The sequence below is a fragment of the Melanaphis sacchari genome, unplaced genomic scaffold, assembly GCF_002803265.2.
Source record: "Melanaphis sacchari strain LSU unplaced genomic scaffold, SCAv2.0 Contig1_pilon_pilon, whole genome shotgun sequence".
In the NCBI taxonomy this organism is placed as follows: domain Eukaryota; kingdom Metazoa; phylum Arthropoda; class Insecta; order Hemiptera; family Aphididae; genus Melanaphis; species Melanaphis sacchari.
This window is the reverse complement of record NW_020270976.1, coordinates 3,786,818-3,802,639: the sequence shown is the minus strand read 5'-3', so window position 1 is coordinate 3,802,639 and position 15,822 is coordinate 3,786,818. Positions and strand designations below refer to the sequence as shown.

Below are 15,822 nucleotides of genomic sequence, written 5' to 3'. Positions count from 1 at the left end.
ATACTTCGTCGGACGTTTTGAACGCAGAAACGTCATCGTAAAAGCCGGAATCTTTTAGCCTTTGGTGAACCAATTGGGCATAAAACAAGACCGCTTCGCACATGGCCTGAAAAAAAAGAAATATTATTATTTTTATTTTTTAAATTTGCAATGTCTTGCGCAGATTATATTATAATTAAAAGAATAAGCAAAATTACGTCTAGTAATTTCAATACGAAATTATACGATTGGATCAGGTCTGGCCAGGCGAGGTGTTTCCAGAATTCCTTCATCTGTGTAAACACGATATAAGATAAATTAAACGTCAAAAATGTCTAGCACACGATGTTACAAGGAGACACTATTGTATTGTGTTGTTCTATTTTACTCACGTGGCAAAGCGCTGTAACCACGTCGTTACTGGACGTCGAGTGTTTTACGATCATTTCTCCTTGACAGATCGTACTTAACTCTAGTGCTTTTTTCGAACGTTGGACGATTTTCAATTTGGCCAGGTCCAGCCATTTTTCTAAAGCTGGTTCGAACCAATGGTAATAGCATTGTGATGACAGGCCTTGGTAATCGGACGCATTGAGATGCTCGCGGTACCTAATTATGATATTGATTACAAATCATATATTTTACATTACAATAACTATTGAGTATACACCATGTATTAATTTGATTTTAATTCGATATTCGGTAGGTAATTTAATTTTGTAATCACCTGATAAACTCTTGAACGGCTAGATACAGCTCGAACAGTGATTCTCCAGTTTCGGAGTTTGTCGGAGATAGTGGAGTGTCCATACCAAAATCGGCTCCTTTCACTTTTTTGCAAATTGGAGCTATTTCTTGGCTTAGATCGTTGGACAACTGTAATTATAGAATCATATAGTTAAAAAAAAAAATAATGCTAAAATAATACTAAGAATGAAAAAAAAACATTTATAACATTCTCAACTAAACATCACTCTATACATACATATAAATTCACAAACATCTATATGCATCATATATTCATATGATATCAAAACTAAAATCTATGAACAATTTTTAAAAAAATCTCTCTATAATTATATCGATTGGCACAACAATATGTTCATATCGGATAAAGCGTTAAAACACTTCTAACAAACATTTAATAATATTTTTGGCCCCTAATAGCAAAACACATAATAATGATTTTATTGGCAACGGAATTGCAGCATGGAGAATACTACTGCGAGGATACTAATATTCATTTACGGGATCTTGTTATATTTTGTACCTCTATGATTATGTCCAAATGATTTGAAAATCCCTTTGCCAACTGAGAAAATACAATACCATTTGTTACTACTAACTGAATCATCGATCGGCTTATTAGAAATTATTAGAACTTCAATAATAACGTTTACTGTCCGTAAGTACTTACTAATTTTTCGTGTTGCTTGTAGATCGCCGCGTAATAAAACACACCGTTTATACTGTGAAAAAAATAAAATAAATTGTTAACAAACCAAAAATATTTTTAGATTAAAACACTAATGAAAAATTGTGTTACTTTTCAAATAAAACGTTGTAGTGTTCTACGCCTTTTTGTAGGTCAATCAACACGGAAGTGACCAGTCTCACAAATCCTTTGAGCTGGGTTTCCGGATCGTGCTGTCCGGTTGCCATGAATTTTCTATTTTCTTCATACCACTCATTCGTACCAATTCTGAGTGCGTTGCCAATTTCACCACGGATATCCTTATTAAAAGGACAACATTTACCATAAGCTTTTGACAGTGACAATCGACTCAAACATCTACAATATAAAACACCACCAGAAATTCATGTTAGTTTATAACAAGTAATTGATTTTCAAAATATCAGCCGAATCTGAATAGTTAATATTTATTGAAAACAAATTTATAAATATTTTTTCAATAATTGTTAACCTGAGAATGTACTCCAAGCGATTCATCGACGTGTGATGGTACGGCGGAAAAAGCTTGCGATATTTTCGGATAAGTTGCATGGAATAGTCTAAGAAAACGTTGAAAGAGTCAGCTAACCAATCCTCCTAGAAAAAATTACTCTGTTGGTACAAAATTCTTCTTATGTCATTATATTTTGAATTATGAAAAAAAAAATTATTAAGTTTTTATACACAACTTAACTAACAATATTGGATTTACTAACCACGTATTCATACCCACGATATCGAGTTATGTATTTTACAACGAGTGGCATTAATTTAAATCAAAATAAACAAAGAAATATAATATCAGACTTTTTTTACGAATTAAAAATAATTAAAAAATGTATTGAATTTAAATATAAAGACATGGACACGTGAATTTAATAAAAATGTATGCATTATAAAGGCAAATTTTTGTGCTAAGATGTGTTTACACAACATTTTGTATCAACAACCACTGACCTCTTCGACGGTTAATGTCTGTTCTCCCCAAGCAGCTTCTAATTGAGATAATTGCTTCAAAAGAAACTGTGGGTCTATAGATGGTATATGGCTGAAAGCTAACCATCTTATCACGGCCAGTTGAAGTTCGGAGACTCCGCTCTGTACGGCGTGCTGATGAAGTATGCTTGTCGCCTCGTGACAGAGTTCACCGTTCCACAAGCTCTAAAATAATAATAATTATAATAATAGCAATGTAAATTCAGTAGAATAAAATTACAACGCCAAAATTGACGAATTTCTATGGCTTTAAATTGCACTTACGGATTTTGTCAGTGACATTTCGTAATCGGCAAATATGGTCAACAGTCTTTCATTACGTCGCACGTCGGTCCAGTTGTCGAAATGATTTTGCGTGCTAGCTTGGCCGTGATCTTCACGAGTGGACAACCAAAGTTTCAGCCGTATATTACCTTGGATATTAGATCGCTGCGACCGGGCTTCTAGCTGATACCATTTATCTAGGCCCGTCGAAGGTACGTCCTGTTCAGTAAAATTTTGGTGACAATATTTTGTTAGATAAATGTACATACGTTGACGTAGTTCATGGTTTTAAACCTAAATATATATATATATAAATGTATGTGTGTTACTTGAATTGGTATATTAATGCATCCCAAAAAATCGTCTTGGCTACCAGATCTAGCACTCTGAGCGATCTGTTTGAAAAACCTCCCCAAGCCCTTGACGCCTCTCACTTCGTTCAATTTGCTAACAGCATCTAACACCGAAGACTCATCGTCGTGGTCCCTGCATACCACATGTTAATGAATAAAATATTTTACACGTTCGGTTATTTAATAATTTTTTAATATTTTTATAATATGTATTATAAAATATATTACAATAGTATGATGTTTATAATACATATATACATATATAAACTTATATATAAATGGAAATATACAAATTACATGAAATTTTTTTGGAAATTCTATTCGTATTGTAATTTATATGAAAAAAAAAAATCATCGTTAATCATACCATATGTCCAAGTGTAAGATATCACTGGTCACGTCATCGATGTCACTAAAAAAAATAAATAAATTTAAAGTATAAATTATTGATATCCAATATTAAAATAAATATATTATGGACAGGATTTTTGTGATACTTACAACATAAAATTTTCACCCCATTTTGGATTAAGCGTCTCTCTGCGTACGCTGGTTGCTTGGATGAACCGTGCGGGAACAGCCGATATGCTGTCCCGATGTTCTCGACAACCATAAACACTACCTCCGGAACAACCACCCCTTTCTTTTCTTTTGAAACTCAATCTAAAACTGAAACACACACACAAAAAAAAAAAAAAATAATAAACAAACGCACGTCGGCCTAAAAGATAATTTTCTTAACGCTTTGGTTGATATAAAAAAAACGACGTTAACGATAAAGCCCATAAAATATACCAGGCCTTATTCGATACTTATTTAAACTATCTGTATATTACGTAAAACATGTATTATGATAATAATATGTTATTATCGAGTTGAATTTATTACCATTATTACAATTTATAAGTTATTAACGTATCATTATGTACTTGATGGATCTATATCATAATATATGTACATTTTTAAAAACTTAATATGCATTTGGTGAACCAAGTTTATTTTTTAGTGCATTAATCTAAATATCGTTTTTCAAATACGAAATTTCGTGACACTTTACCTTTGCAGTATTTGAATTTCCATGTTCAAAATTATTCTTTACTAACTTATCCACTTATTCAAAAGACATAATAATTAAATAATAATTTTAATTCTATAATGATGTTAATTTAAAAATAAGATAATTTTATTATTCTTACGCTTTGAAATTTGTATTTAATTTTACATTGATGTTTAAAAATAAGTTTAGTAATTTCAAAGTACGTTAAACACAAGAAAATTTGCACTTTACGGTATATAAGTTAATATGACATTATAAATTAGTTAGACGAAAATAAAAAATGAAAGGTTATTTTTGTGTTTATATTTTTAAAATATAATATTATAATTATTATTATATTAAGCAAACATATTTCGTTAGCCTTAAAATGTTTTCTTAAAATCCCGTAAGCACGCAATACTCAAAAACTAACAAACAAAAAACTATAATTCATTTACGTGCTGAGATTTTTTGTTTTTGTTATAGTTATTTTTTGTTTGTTGCTATTATGTAGGTGGAATAGGTACTGTGTAGTTTATCATTGAACAAATCGCAGAGTTTTAAAACATTTTTCACGAAAATCATGTAAAATAAAATCGCGTGTTTCTTACCGCACACGACACGCGGTGTTTTTCAACGGCGATAAAAACACGCAATTAGCACGGTGACATAATAAAGTCAGTTTTTTTCCCATTATCAAGTTCTTAACGATGCAACTGAGTTTCGTGAAAATTCGGTTTAATCACGTTAATGTATTTTTTGAGTTTGGTTGATACTTATCCGAAAATATAATATTATTATAGCATATTTTATTAGATTTTGGTTAATAAACACCCAACCCATTATTCTGTAATGTGACACCAAACGAGCGGATGATAGTTTGACGTTTACCGCATTTACTTTTAACATAATATTATATTGTGGTGGGTATTGGGGTTAGTATTCGTGGACGGTTTAAACTTTGTGCCACTATGTAAACTATAAATCGGAACATTTTTCTATTCAGATTGTGCTAAAAGCCCTTTTCTTTGGAAAATTGAACAATCATTATTATCAACAGGTACAGATAAGATAATCTATACTTTGATTTCGTCGATCGGGATGATTATGTAAGGTATATATATAATATATATATATATATTGGAAGACTTGCAGTAATTTTAAAACGCAATAAATTTCAAGCATACGTAGAAGTTATAGCACTGAAAAAAGTATTTATATTTTATACATGCTACAATTAACAGTAACTGTTTTAAATTAAAAATATAAAAGAAAAAAAAATACAATTAAATTCAATGGTATAATTATTTGTAAATGAAAACTTAAATAAAATTATTTGTGTTCCTGTTTGTTGAAGCAGTAAAGAATCACAGTAATAATTAAAATTCTAATCAATGACTTTTAAAAAACCACTTGAAAGTTTATATCATATACTTGAATTATATGCTATTATTATTATTATTATTATTATTATTATTATTCGATCTTGTTTAAACTCGATCGTCAAAATTGCCACGCGTGTTTGACCTCATAAAACTTTTTTCTCACTTAAAATATCTTTGAGCAGTTGTTGATCTACACTACAGACAGCATGCTCACGGAATGAAGAGGACATTTACTTCTACTTCCATTAGCTTGTTTTCGTTTATCGATTTTTAATCAATACAAAAAAAAAAACAACTGTCTAGTTTACTTTTGAAATTTCAATTGATCATGTTTTCAATATGTATTAATATTTTATAAAGTTTAAATTATTAATAGTTTTTTTTTTTTTTTCATTGAAACAGAGTCGTTTTTGAATAATACAAAGTCATGATATTTTTTCTTTCAAAAATACTGTTACATAGATGCAAATGTACATACTTTATTATGACATAATTTGTGAAAAATTCGTAAGAATGCGTACATACTACTTACAAGAACAAACGGTCAACCTGTAAATTTATAGATAATAAAAAAATTGCATTTAGGTGGTAAATGGCGATCAATCGAGACGAATTATTAATCACACTACTATAATATTACATGATTATCGTGGAACGTGATCATGCTGTGATAACTGACTTTTGCTTCTTGAAATATATTAGGTGACAAAGATATTTACTCCTTTTCGTTCCTTAATTATATCGATATGTATCTAGATTATACATTATGATATATTTTAGGTAATTAAGTCACCGAAATTATTTGGTATGGCTTTTCGGACAAGTGCTGGGACGTCGAGTACACGATCTTTTAATATGCAGGCACATTTACGGGATTAACTATTACGATATCATTTTCGGTCACGTAAGAATAAATCGAATGCTATAACTAAATACGTGTTAGCGTAGTGTACCAATAAGGCAATAAAGCGTTTTATCTTTTTTTTTCTCTCTGAACCACGAGTTTAAAATATGACTATACGTATTCGTGTATGTTACACACTCTGTGATATATTATAAGATTACATTTTATTATTCACGGTGTATAATGTATTTTACGCGTGTATTACGGAGCCCATCAACTGGCCGAATAAAATGACTTGTACTTACAATATATTAGGTATATATATATATAAAAAAACTTACAATAATAATATCATAACGCGTCTAATGAAATATGACACTCTGAAGATAGTGTCGTCTTTTAATCAGAAAATCGTGTGGTGATGATATAGAATATTTTCGTCGTTATAATACATAAATATATATATACATATATTTCATATTAAATTTATTTTGTAATAATATTTCTAAGTATTGCATGGGGTGAAAAAAGTTGTTTTTTTATGTAAATATACTATATTTTATACAAAGTTGTAACGTGTCTCGATTACGTTAAAAATCAACATCAGTAATTATTATTAGATATATGATAATATAACAAGTACCAATGTGCATGACAATAATAATTTTATAAAGATATATTATTAAGTTTTTCACGTAAATCATATGTCAACGGTTTAACGTGTATACTCCAATAATAATAATAATAATAATAATAATGATATGCTCTATATAGATATTATATTACATATTATATTATGTACTCTGTATTATTTGACGGTGCATATTTGCTGACTATATTTTCATCAGAATATTTTATGTCGTATAATTGTATAATTTCTTACGAAAAGCATAACTTGATATAACGTTTTTTTTTTTTTTTTTTTACAAAAAGAATTCTTTAAATTTTCTAAAAAAAAAAGTAATTGATTTTTTTACGTACAAATAATGAATATATTATAACGTGCATAAAATATGAAACATCAGTACACACATTAATATTTTAAAGTTTAAAGTCACTTTGCAGTATTACTCTTTATAATTTTAAAATAGTGTTCTGATTTTGTTCTAAAACCAATTATACATATCAATGAATAGTTAAATATTAATAACGTACTTAAGTCTGAAATTCTTATTGATGAAATTAGTTTATTCTGAATTTTATAATCGTATAAAATTAATTAAAATATTATAAATTAAAAAATTAAATTTTAATTATTATTTACTATAGTTAAATTATTTATAATCTTAATAAATGCAAATCTGATAGATCTATCAAAATTAAATTGTATTGAAAGACAACATGATATTATTTTGAAACAAAGTAAAGAATGATAACTTATGATGTTTACTTCGCATCAATTGAAATGGTTGTTTACCATGGATTTTTAATAATTAATAAAACAAAGTACATATTTTTAGTTATTATTAAATTTATGTTTACGGAATTTTGTATTTTATTTATTTTTAAATAAAGTGTAAAAGAAATTATTGTTTGATACTTACATATTTAGTTACTTAATTTATTTTGTTATTAAATGAATCAACAATTTCGTGATTGTTATAGTTTATACTGTTTCTTTAAGTTAATAATATATAACTATATCATTAAAGAAAAGGTGTAACACGGCGTAAAGTATAGGCTATAGTACTAGCTGTGGTGCATATTAGAAATATGATTTTATTTATGATATACATTTTAAAATAAAAAAAAAAAAAAATTATCAGTCAATACAATTTTAAATTTCGTTTAATACTGTTATAGTGATCTAAAAGTTTATTGTTTTAAAAAGCCTTATCAATAAACTTTAGAAATCGTTAAGCATAACATTTTATTATTTATTGTGTGTGATAATAATATTATATAAGATACAATTATTTACAAAAAAAAAAAAAAGAATTTATAATTTGTAAAGAAAAAAATGTACTTTAATAAAGTAATTTTTAAGGATTCTGTTTCGAAAAAAATAAAAATATAATCAGAGATTATTCATGGCTTTAAAAATAATATATTAAATTATGAAACAAAAATAGCAACTAGCTCACAGAAGTCGTTTAGTCGTACATACATTTTTCAGCAAAGCAGTTTAGTTAATAGTGTTACAGGTGACTTTGGTAGGTACTTTAACTTATTGTTCCTATAAACTTGGCAGACCATTCTGTATTTTATTTTTACACGCTAGGAAATAAAGAACATGAAATACTCGTATTATTTATGGAACAATACGTGTAAAAGGAAGGTACGTGTGTATTGTAAACAATTATTTCTCACAAACGTCAAAAAATAAAAATAAATGGATAAATAAATAAAAAAAAAATAAACAAAAAAATATTTAATTATTTAAAATTTAGAATTAAAAAAAAAAAAAAATTCTAAACTCATGGGTTTAAAAAATTAACTCGCTTAGTAGAAAAATATCATTAATTATGTTAATGCTATTCAATTTTAATAGTTAAAACGTTTATAAACAAGGTCTATAAAACATTATGACTTAATAATACCATTACGACTTAAAATTTAACGTTTAAATTCTATGGAAAATATTATGTTTGTATAGGTTTACAAGTTAATGGATTCGGTTAAATAATGCGTAATTAGAAATTACTGTCAAGTAATTACATTAAATAAAAACTTTTAATTTTAAACATAAAATATATTAGGTTTTACTCAACCTATCCCTTTAAATTAGTTATTACTGCGGTGGGTGCTAATACGGTAGTTATACCTATCATTATAACGTAGTATTGACAAACATTTTAAATTTATTGTTACAAACTTAAAACATAATACCTATCTATTTATTGAACTTGATCATTTATGTTTCAATATTTTGCTGAAATTTTACAACATAATAAGTACAAATATTATCATAATATTATAATGTCAATGCGGTTTAAAGTTCGCGATCGTTAAAGAATATTGATGAGTTCGTGTTGTCTATGATATAACTGTACGTATCATTATAAGTTATAACCATTCATGTATACATGAAAATATGTGATTTCAAGATTTGTGTTATCAAAAAATAGGTTTAATTTTGTATAAAAAGCATAATTGTTTAATAAGTACCTAGTCAATTTAAATCTTTTAAATTCAAATAAAATGATTATTTTATATTTGGAGTGGATAATAATAAAATATTATTTCTAAACAATATATATATATATATATCATAATATATTATAAATTATAGTACTAGTTCTACATGTATTTATTTAATACTAGAAGTAATCAAAACTAACATAAATATCAATTGTAATGATAATAATAACGTTGTTGTGTAATATGTCTACTCTATTATGATTGATAGTGTATTGTAATTGATAACAACAGAATAGTATTGATTTATAACTAGAGTCTTATTTATGTTGTTTTCAGATGGTTGATAGTGTCGTATATATTATTTACAACAAAGCCTACACTTCTATAATATCTTCTATAGATAGTTCATGTGTTCAATACGATGATTACAAATCGTAAAAACATCAAATAAATTTCTGAGTAAGTATTAAACATAGCGGTGTATTATTGAAATAAGTTAAAGAAAAATTAAATTAAATTAGTTATAGTCTAGTGTAACCAGTGAAGTTTGTAATAAAGTTATTAATACTTGAAGTGTGAAAATTATGATTTAATATAATAATAATAATAATAATGATATATAATATAATAATATTGAATCAGGTTTTTGTGCCAGAATAAAATATCTGGCTTTCGGGTTTCTGATGTTGTATGCATTTAGGTTATTCAATAAAATAATTAAATAAATGTTTGAACTCTTATAATCGTTATTACTCAGGTGTGAGTCAATACGAGCATTAATAAGGAAAAACGTAAAAACTGCGTAATTATATTTTTAGGTTAGGTACAATGTATTAGTTATTAATTATTATATTTATTATTATTATCATTATTTTCATAAAATATTGCTTGTATATTATAATACTAGTAGAATAGATTGATATGAAGCTAAGCTTAATACATAAATATCAAACAATTAATATTATGTTGATCACGATAAATATTTAATAATTTTATTAATACCAACTGATAGCAAAATTATTCTTGTTAATAATTTTTACTAAACAAAATACCCAACTATTCATAAAAATAAATAAGAATTTATTTATTATTTCATTACATTTGTAAAATAAAAATATTCGGATTATAATGTTATAAAATATAATAATTTGGGCTGTATGAGTTTTGGGTGTTGGATTTTTGAAGAGCTTTCAGGAGTGTTGCTGATTCTAGTTAATTTTGATGCAAGGCCCTACTATAAATTATAACAACATAATAAAAGTGGAAAATAAATTGCAAAATGTGCAGCATTATACTAACGTGTATTAAAAATTTCAGGACAAGTAGTTAAATGTATACATAAACAGTGTATTATTGAGAGTTACCCACCCGGCCACCCAACACTTGCTCAGTCCTTAAATTGTTACTGCGTATAAGTATTCTAATCGTTACAATATCGTGTGCTAAACAAATGAAGTGTTAAAGTATTCAAAAAATGTTGTTGGTATATTATTACAGTTAAATCTTATACTTGCTAAATTTATTAATGATGAGTCGATATGAACAATACGGAAATAATAATACGTGTGAAAAACATCTTATTTTTAGTTATTTGTTTTTGCTTATTTGTATTTTCCCGAACGTTAGCGAGTGTATTAGATAAAAAAAAATAATAGCTGACGAAAATAATATTCATATGACATACAACATAGCAGTTTGCATACAATATAACATAAGATAAGCATTTATTGTTTAATTATAATTTATTGCGTAAAGAATAAAGATTCACTTGAAAATATCATTCCAAAAAGAAAAAAAAAGAAAACAATGTAACTCACCTCTTTACCTTCTTCATCCAATCATTAAGTTTAAACTTCCTCTCAAAAACAAAATTTCCATCTAAAAAAATCTATCATTGTTCCTACTTGGGGTTATACAGCATTTACATCTAAGTTTAAGCAAAACCGTCTAATACTCATTTCAGACAATTAGTTTGTAATTAGTTTATTGGTTGCCCATAGTGTTTCCAACCTACATTTACACAATAGCACATATTATCTTCAAATTCAAAAATCTAGCCCACCAGTGTTATAATAGATTTTGCAACATACTGACCATTCATAAAAATTATATTACTTTCCAAATATCTTTTTTTCAACTACTCCAGAAAATACCGCTAGAAAGCTAAAAGGAAAATGGCTAAGAGAGGCCTTAACAATAAAAATAATACAATTACAAGTACTTTAAAAAAAAAAAAAAATTAATATATCCGAGAGGTAATACTAATGGGTTTTCCCTTTTAATTATCTTATGTTAATATATTTTTTTCTTCAGTGCCATTTAATTTACTTGTTGTGTTATTAATAGTATAGATATTAGATTGTTAATATTATTTTAAAATAAAATAAAAACGGTGCTGAACTCTGAACACTGAACAAAATTCTTTTAAACGTGATATAGGTGTATCTCTGACATGGACGTGGTATACTTTACTGTAGATGATAATATATCAGCCAAACATTACAAATGTGTATCAGACGTGACTGTGAGTTGGGTGATAAATTTTTCGGTTTTTGGTAAGTATTTGAAGAGGAAAACGTACAAATAGTATAAAACTTCTTTCTGTTTTAACTGGAAATTTTTGCTATATCTCAACGACGAATAATATTTTTATTATTCAGCTTGAATAAATTTTTTTCTATCAATGTGGTGGATTGGGAAAAACACATTAGTACAGTTATATGTTTTATTTATTTTTAATAAATGAATAGGGGTTGAGTGAGTTTTAATAAGAAAAATGCAACTACACAGAAAAAAAAAATATTTACGATTTGTAAAAGAAAAATATATTTTAATTTAGTAAAAAAACAAGTATTGACATTATTGCGTTGAGGGAAAAGGCTAATGTAAAAAATGTTTACATGGAATACGATCATAAAATTTGCAATGTAAATATAAAAAAAAAAAAAAAACAAGCACAGTAAGTTAAAAATGAATGACTGATGAGTTTAAATGTAATATTCTTCAGTGTCTATAAAATTATTACTGTAAATAAACTATTTCATACATTTCCAGAAGATATCTTTAAGGGTTGAAAAAAGTAAAAAATTAAAACAAGCAGATACGAATTTGACTGAAAAACGTAGTGTCTATTTAAAGTTTGATTATAAATTACGTGAACATCGGTTATCTAAACGCATACTGCAGGTATGTATTTTACCTTACTATATTATAATAAAAAGAACAATTATGAAACAAATACCTATAAAAAAAATAAAATATAAAAGGGTCTGACTTTTATACGATAAAATATGATTTGTCGATAAAACGATTCGAAATATTATACGTTTTGAGTTCAGGACGTTATAATATATTATATTGGACGGCGTCTTTTTGTATTATAAATGAGATCTTTATACGAACGATACATTACTTCAACGACGGCATTGGCAGACGGCTGTAGCATGAGTGTGTGTGTATGAGCCTCATGCGGGTGCAATTTTTTGTGGGTACAATGAGGGTAGCAGCGGCGGTATAGTTGTTGGGTAAGCCGCTAAGGGTACGGCAGTGGTGGAATTTTGGGAGGGGTGTCGGGAGCGGGAAGTGCATTATTTCTTTTCGATTTCTAACGTTTAGGCTACACACTGTCTGTTATTATTATTTACTTGGATTTTCCCGTTCGCGAAAACTGCTGGTGTTTGATTCTGTTTTTTGTTGTAAGGTTGTTTGCACGGTCTAGCGATCTTTGGACTGTGTAGTGCGTCGTAAACGATTCTCGGCAATCATTGCAAAACCAATAGTCGACCGTATATGTGTAATATGTGATGGCGTTTTGGGAGAATCGTAGGGGGTTGTGTACATTAACTAACGTGCATTATTATTCACGTGCTATAATCTTAGTACACGTATCTTATACTTACGGGTTCTGAGTTTTCAAACAACATATTTCCTGAGAACTTTTGTATATTCTATGATACAGTTATTTTTATTTTTATATAAATATATAAATTTAAATCACCTATGTACGAAGTTATCAAGAATCAAGTTTAAGTACTGTATACCTCCATGCAATCCCAAACAATTTCACGATAAAAAACTTTGATTATCTTGTATACATAAATACATATAATATTTTAGTAATAATCTACTTATTTATAATACCAGCTGAATATTTTTCACATATTTTATTAGTGAAAATACGTGAGGTTATATACCGAATAAAACGAAACTAAATGTCAGTAAATATCGGATACTTTGTATATATATATTTTATATATTAATCATGCGTGCTAAACAGTAAATCTACGAATTGTGGTTATTGAATTTCTGAAATTAATTATGTTTAATACGAAATGGTTGATATTGGTTTCACACGGGCAACGGAAAATTTTCGAACGTCGGTGAAAAACATGAGTACTCCTACAAGTCCAATTTAAATGGGATAATACAGGTACCTAGTCAATCTCCACGAACCTTTTTTTAGAGAGTCCATTATAATAGAGGCATTAACGTCAATACATATGTAGAAATCGTTTTCGAAACGGATCCGGTTAGAATGGAAAATTGGCTATTATTTAATGGAGAACATTTGTAGGCTTTTTTTACTCGTATGCATGCATTTTTTAGTACAGCTCAATTTTTGGAAACTGTTATAGTGAATTTATGATTATAAAACGGCAGGCCATTTTAAATCCCCTATATCCTATATAGTATTACACGACTTACAACGATAATTTACGGTGGTGTTATTATAATGTGCATAGATTTTATTGATTATTTGTTGTGTTTTAGTAACAGTTTACACAGTGGTTATACAGATGAGCGTAATTCGTTTTAAACAGCTCATTTGTTAATTTTTAATCAATACGTATATTATTAATTGTTATACGGTTTCAGTATAACAATAATTTATTATTAGTTGACGTAATCAGAATTCAAAAAAATATGTACATAATATAAGTCTAGTTTTATAGACCAGATTCAACTGTAAAATATTTAGTTACGTAAGAATATACTGCTGCGATTTACCCACAGTTTACCAATATATTTACTTATACCGTTAGAAACACTTGATGATTACTAAAATGTATAATTTGTGAAGGTGTACAATGATTACATATGAATTTTACACTAGCTTTATTGTTAATTATTTTATCGGTCTATAAAACAATTGATTTATGTCAACGCTAGACAGATGGTGTATTTTTAAGACTTGTCTTGGCTCATCCCTAATGATATATCGACATAATGGTTTAAAGATTTATCTCAATGATAAACGTTAATGAACAATGGTGTTGATGACTATAATTATGTTTCAATAATATTTTATAAGTATAATAAAATTATATAGAGATAATAATAGTCTATACAATAATGTTTTGTATAATAAACAATATCATAATAAATCAAATGATAATTTAAACTATCTGCACAAATTACATTCCATCGTAAGACACTGTACCATTTTTCACACAAATGGAAAACATATTATATTATAGCGAATTAAATTGAATTTAATTTAAGAATAAACCCTAATAAACAATAGACAATTGGTATAATTATTGCGTATATATATATATGTTGTGGATAACAGATTAAATACAAAAAGAAAATAAACCTTGATGAATTTATAGTTTAATGAAAAATATACCTTGTATTATTACACGCGAACCGATGGGAGAGAGAGATTGGGGATATAGCCGCAATCACCGCAGAGAACAACCACGTTGAGATTAAGAGAATAAAATGAAAAAATAAAAAAAGGGAAAGCTCATTACAAAACCTTGGATGTATGATGTTCGCGTGTAACGGTAAAGAAAAGATTGTTAAGAAAAACACGATGAGGTCACTTTATTATCGATTATATTCAAGCTGAAATTGATATAGGTTAGATATTACACAGTTCAGATAAATGGAGAGCTCGTAAACCTAAATAAATCTTTGAGGCTACGAGTAATAACTCGTAGCCTCAAAGATTTCGTATGTGCTTGATAATTCTTATATATTTTGGTTAATCATCGAAAAAACTTGGATAGATCGGTACCACAGTGGAAATATTAAAATTATCCAAACAGTAGGTATGTGCAATTGCTAAAAATAAATAAAATCGCACGAAACTAATAATTAATATGAAATTTGGTTATTTTTATCACGACAATGTATGAATATAAACGAAGGTGATAAATTTCTATATTGAAAATTACTATATAATAATATTATTATGAAACAATTTATCATGAATTTTTAAATTGTTATGGAATGTGATACAATTTCTATAAAATAACCACAACTGTAAATCATGTATATACGCTTTAGGACTGCAGTTTCGACGTTATTATACTTATCTTGAAACGTTGGTTCATCATTGTACATAATAACTTAGGCATAAAATGCATAGACTATAATAAAATTTCAATCTAGGTGTGGTTTTGGGTGTACGCTTAAAAATAATT

The 15,822-nt window shown here is 27.4% G+C and overlaps 1 protein-coding gene across 3 annotated transcripts in view; it reads right to left on the bottom strand.

Moving 5' to 3' along the window:
* The window catches only part of LOC112593144 (BAI1-associated protein 3), a 153,699-nt gene that overhangs the window by 7,865 nt on the left and 130,012 nt on the right, over positions 1-15,822 (bottom strand). For 2 of the 3 annotated variants that reach the window (XM_025337460.1, XM_025337462.1), the window contains 13 exons: positions 3,547-3,714; positions 3,413-3,457; positions 3,022-3,178; positions 2,693-2,911; positions 2,390-2,593; positions 1,905-2,029; positions 1,526-1,771; positions 1,397-1,448; positions 1,250-1,291; positions 707-855; positions 372-588; positions 198-272; positions 5-106 (listed from right to left, as the gene is read on the bottom strand). In XM_025337460.1, the coding sequence (XP_025193245.1) occupies positions 5-106; positions 198-272; positions 372-588; positions 707-855; positions 1,250-1,291; positions 1,397-1,448; positions 1,526-1,771; positions 1,905-2,029; positions 2,390-2,593; positions 2,693-2,911; positions 3,022-3,178; positions 3,413-3,457; positions 3,547-3,714 (1,801 nt within the window). The remainder of the gene's footprint in view (positions 1-4; positions 107-197; positions 273-371; positions 589-706; positions 856-1,249; positions 1,292-1,396; positions 1,449-1,525; positions 1,772-1,904; positions 2,030-2,389; positions 2,594-2,692; positions 2,912-3,021; positions 3,179-3,412; positions 3,458-3,546; positions 3,715-15,822) is intronic. The other variant, XM_025337461.1, reaches the window with a different exon arrangement.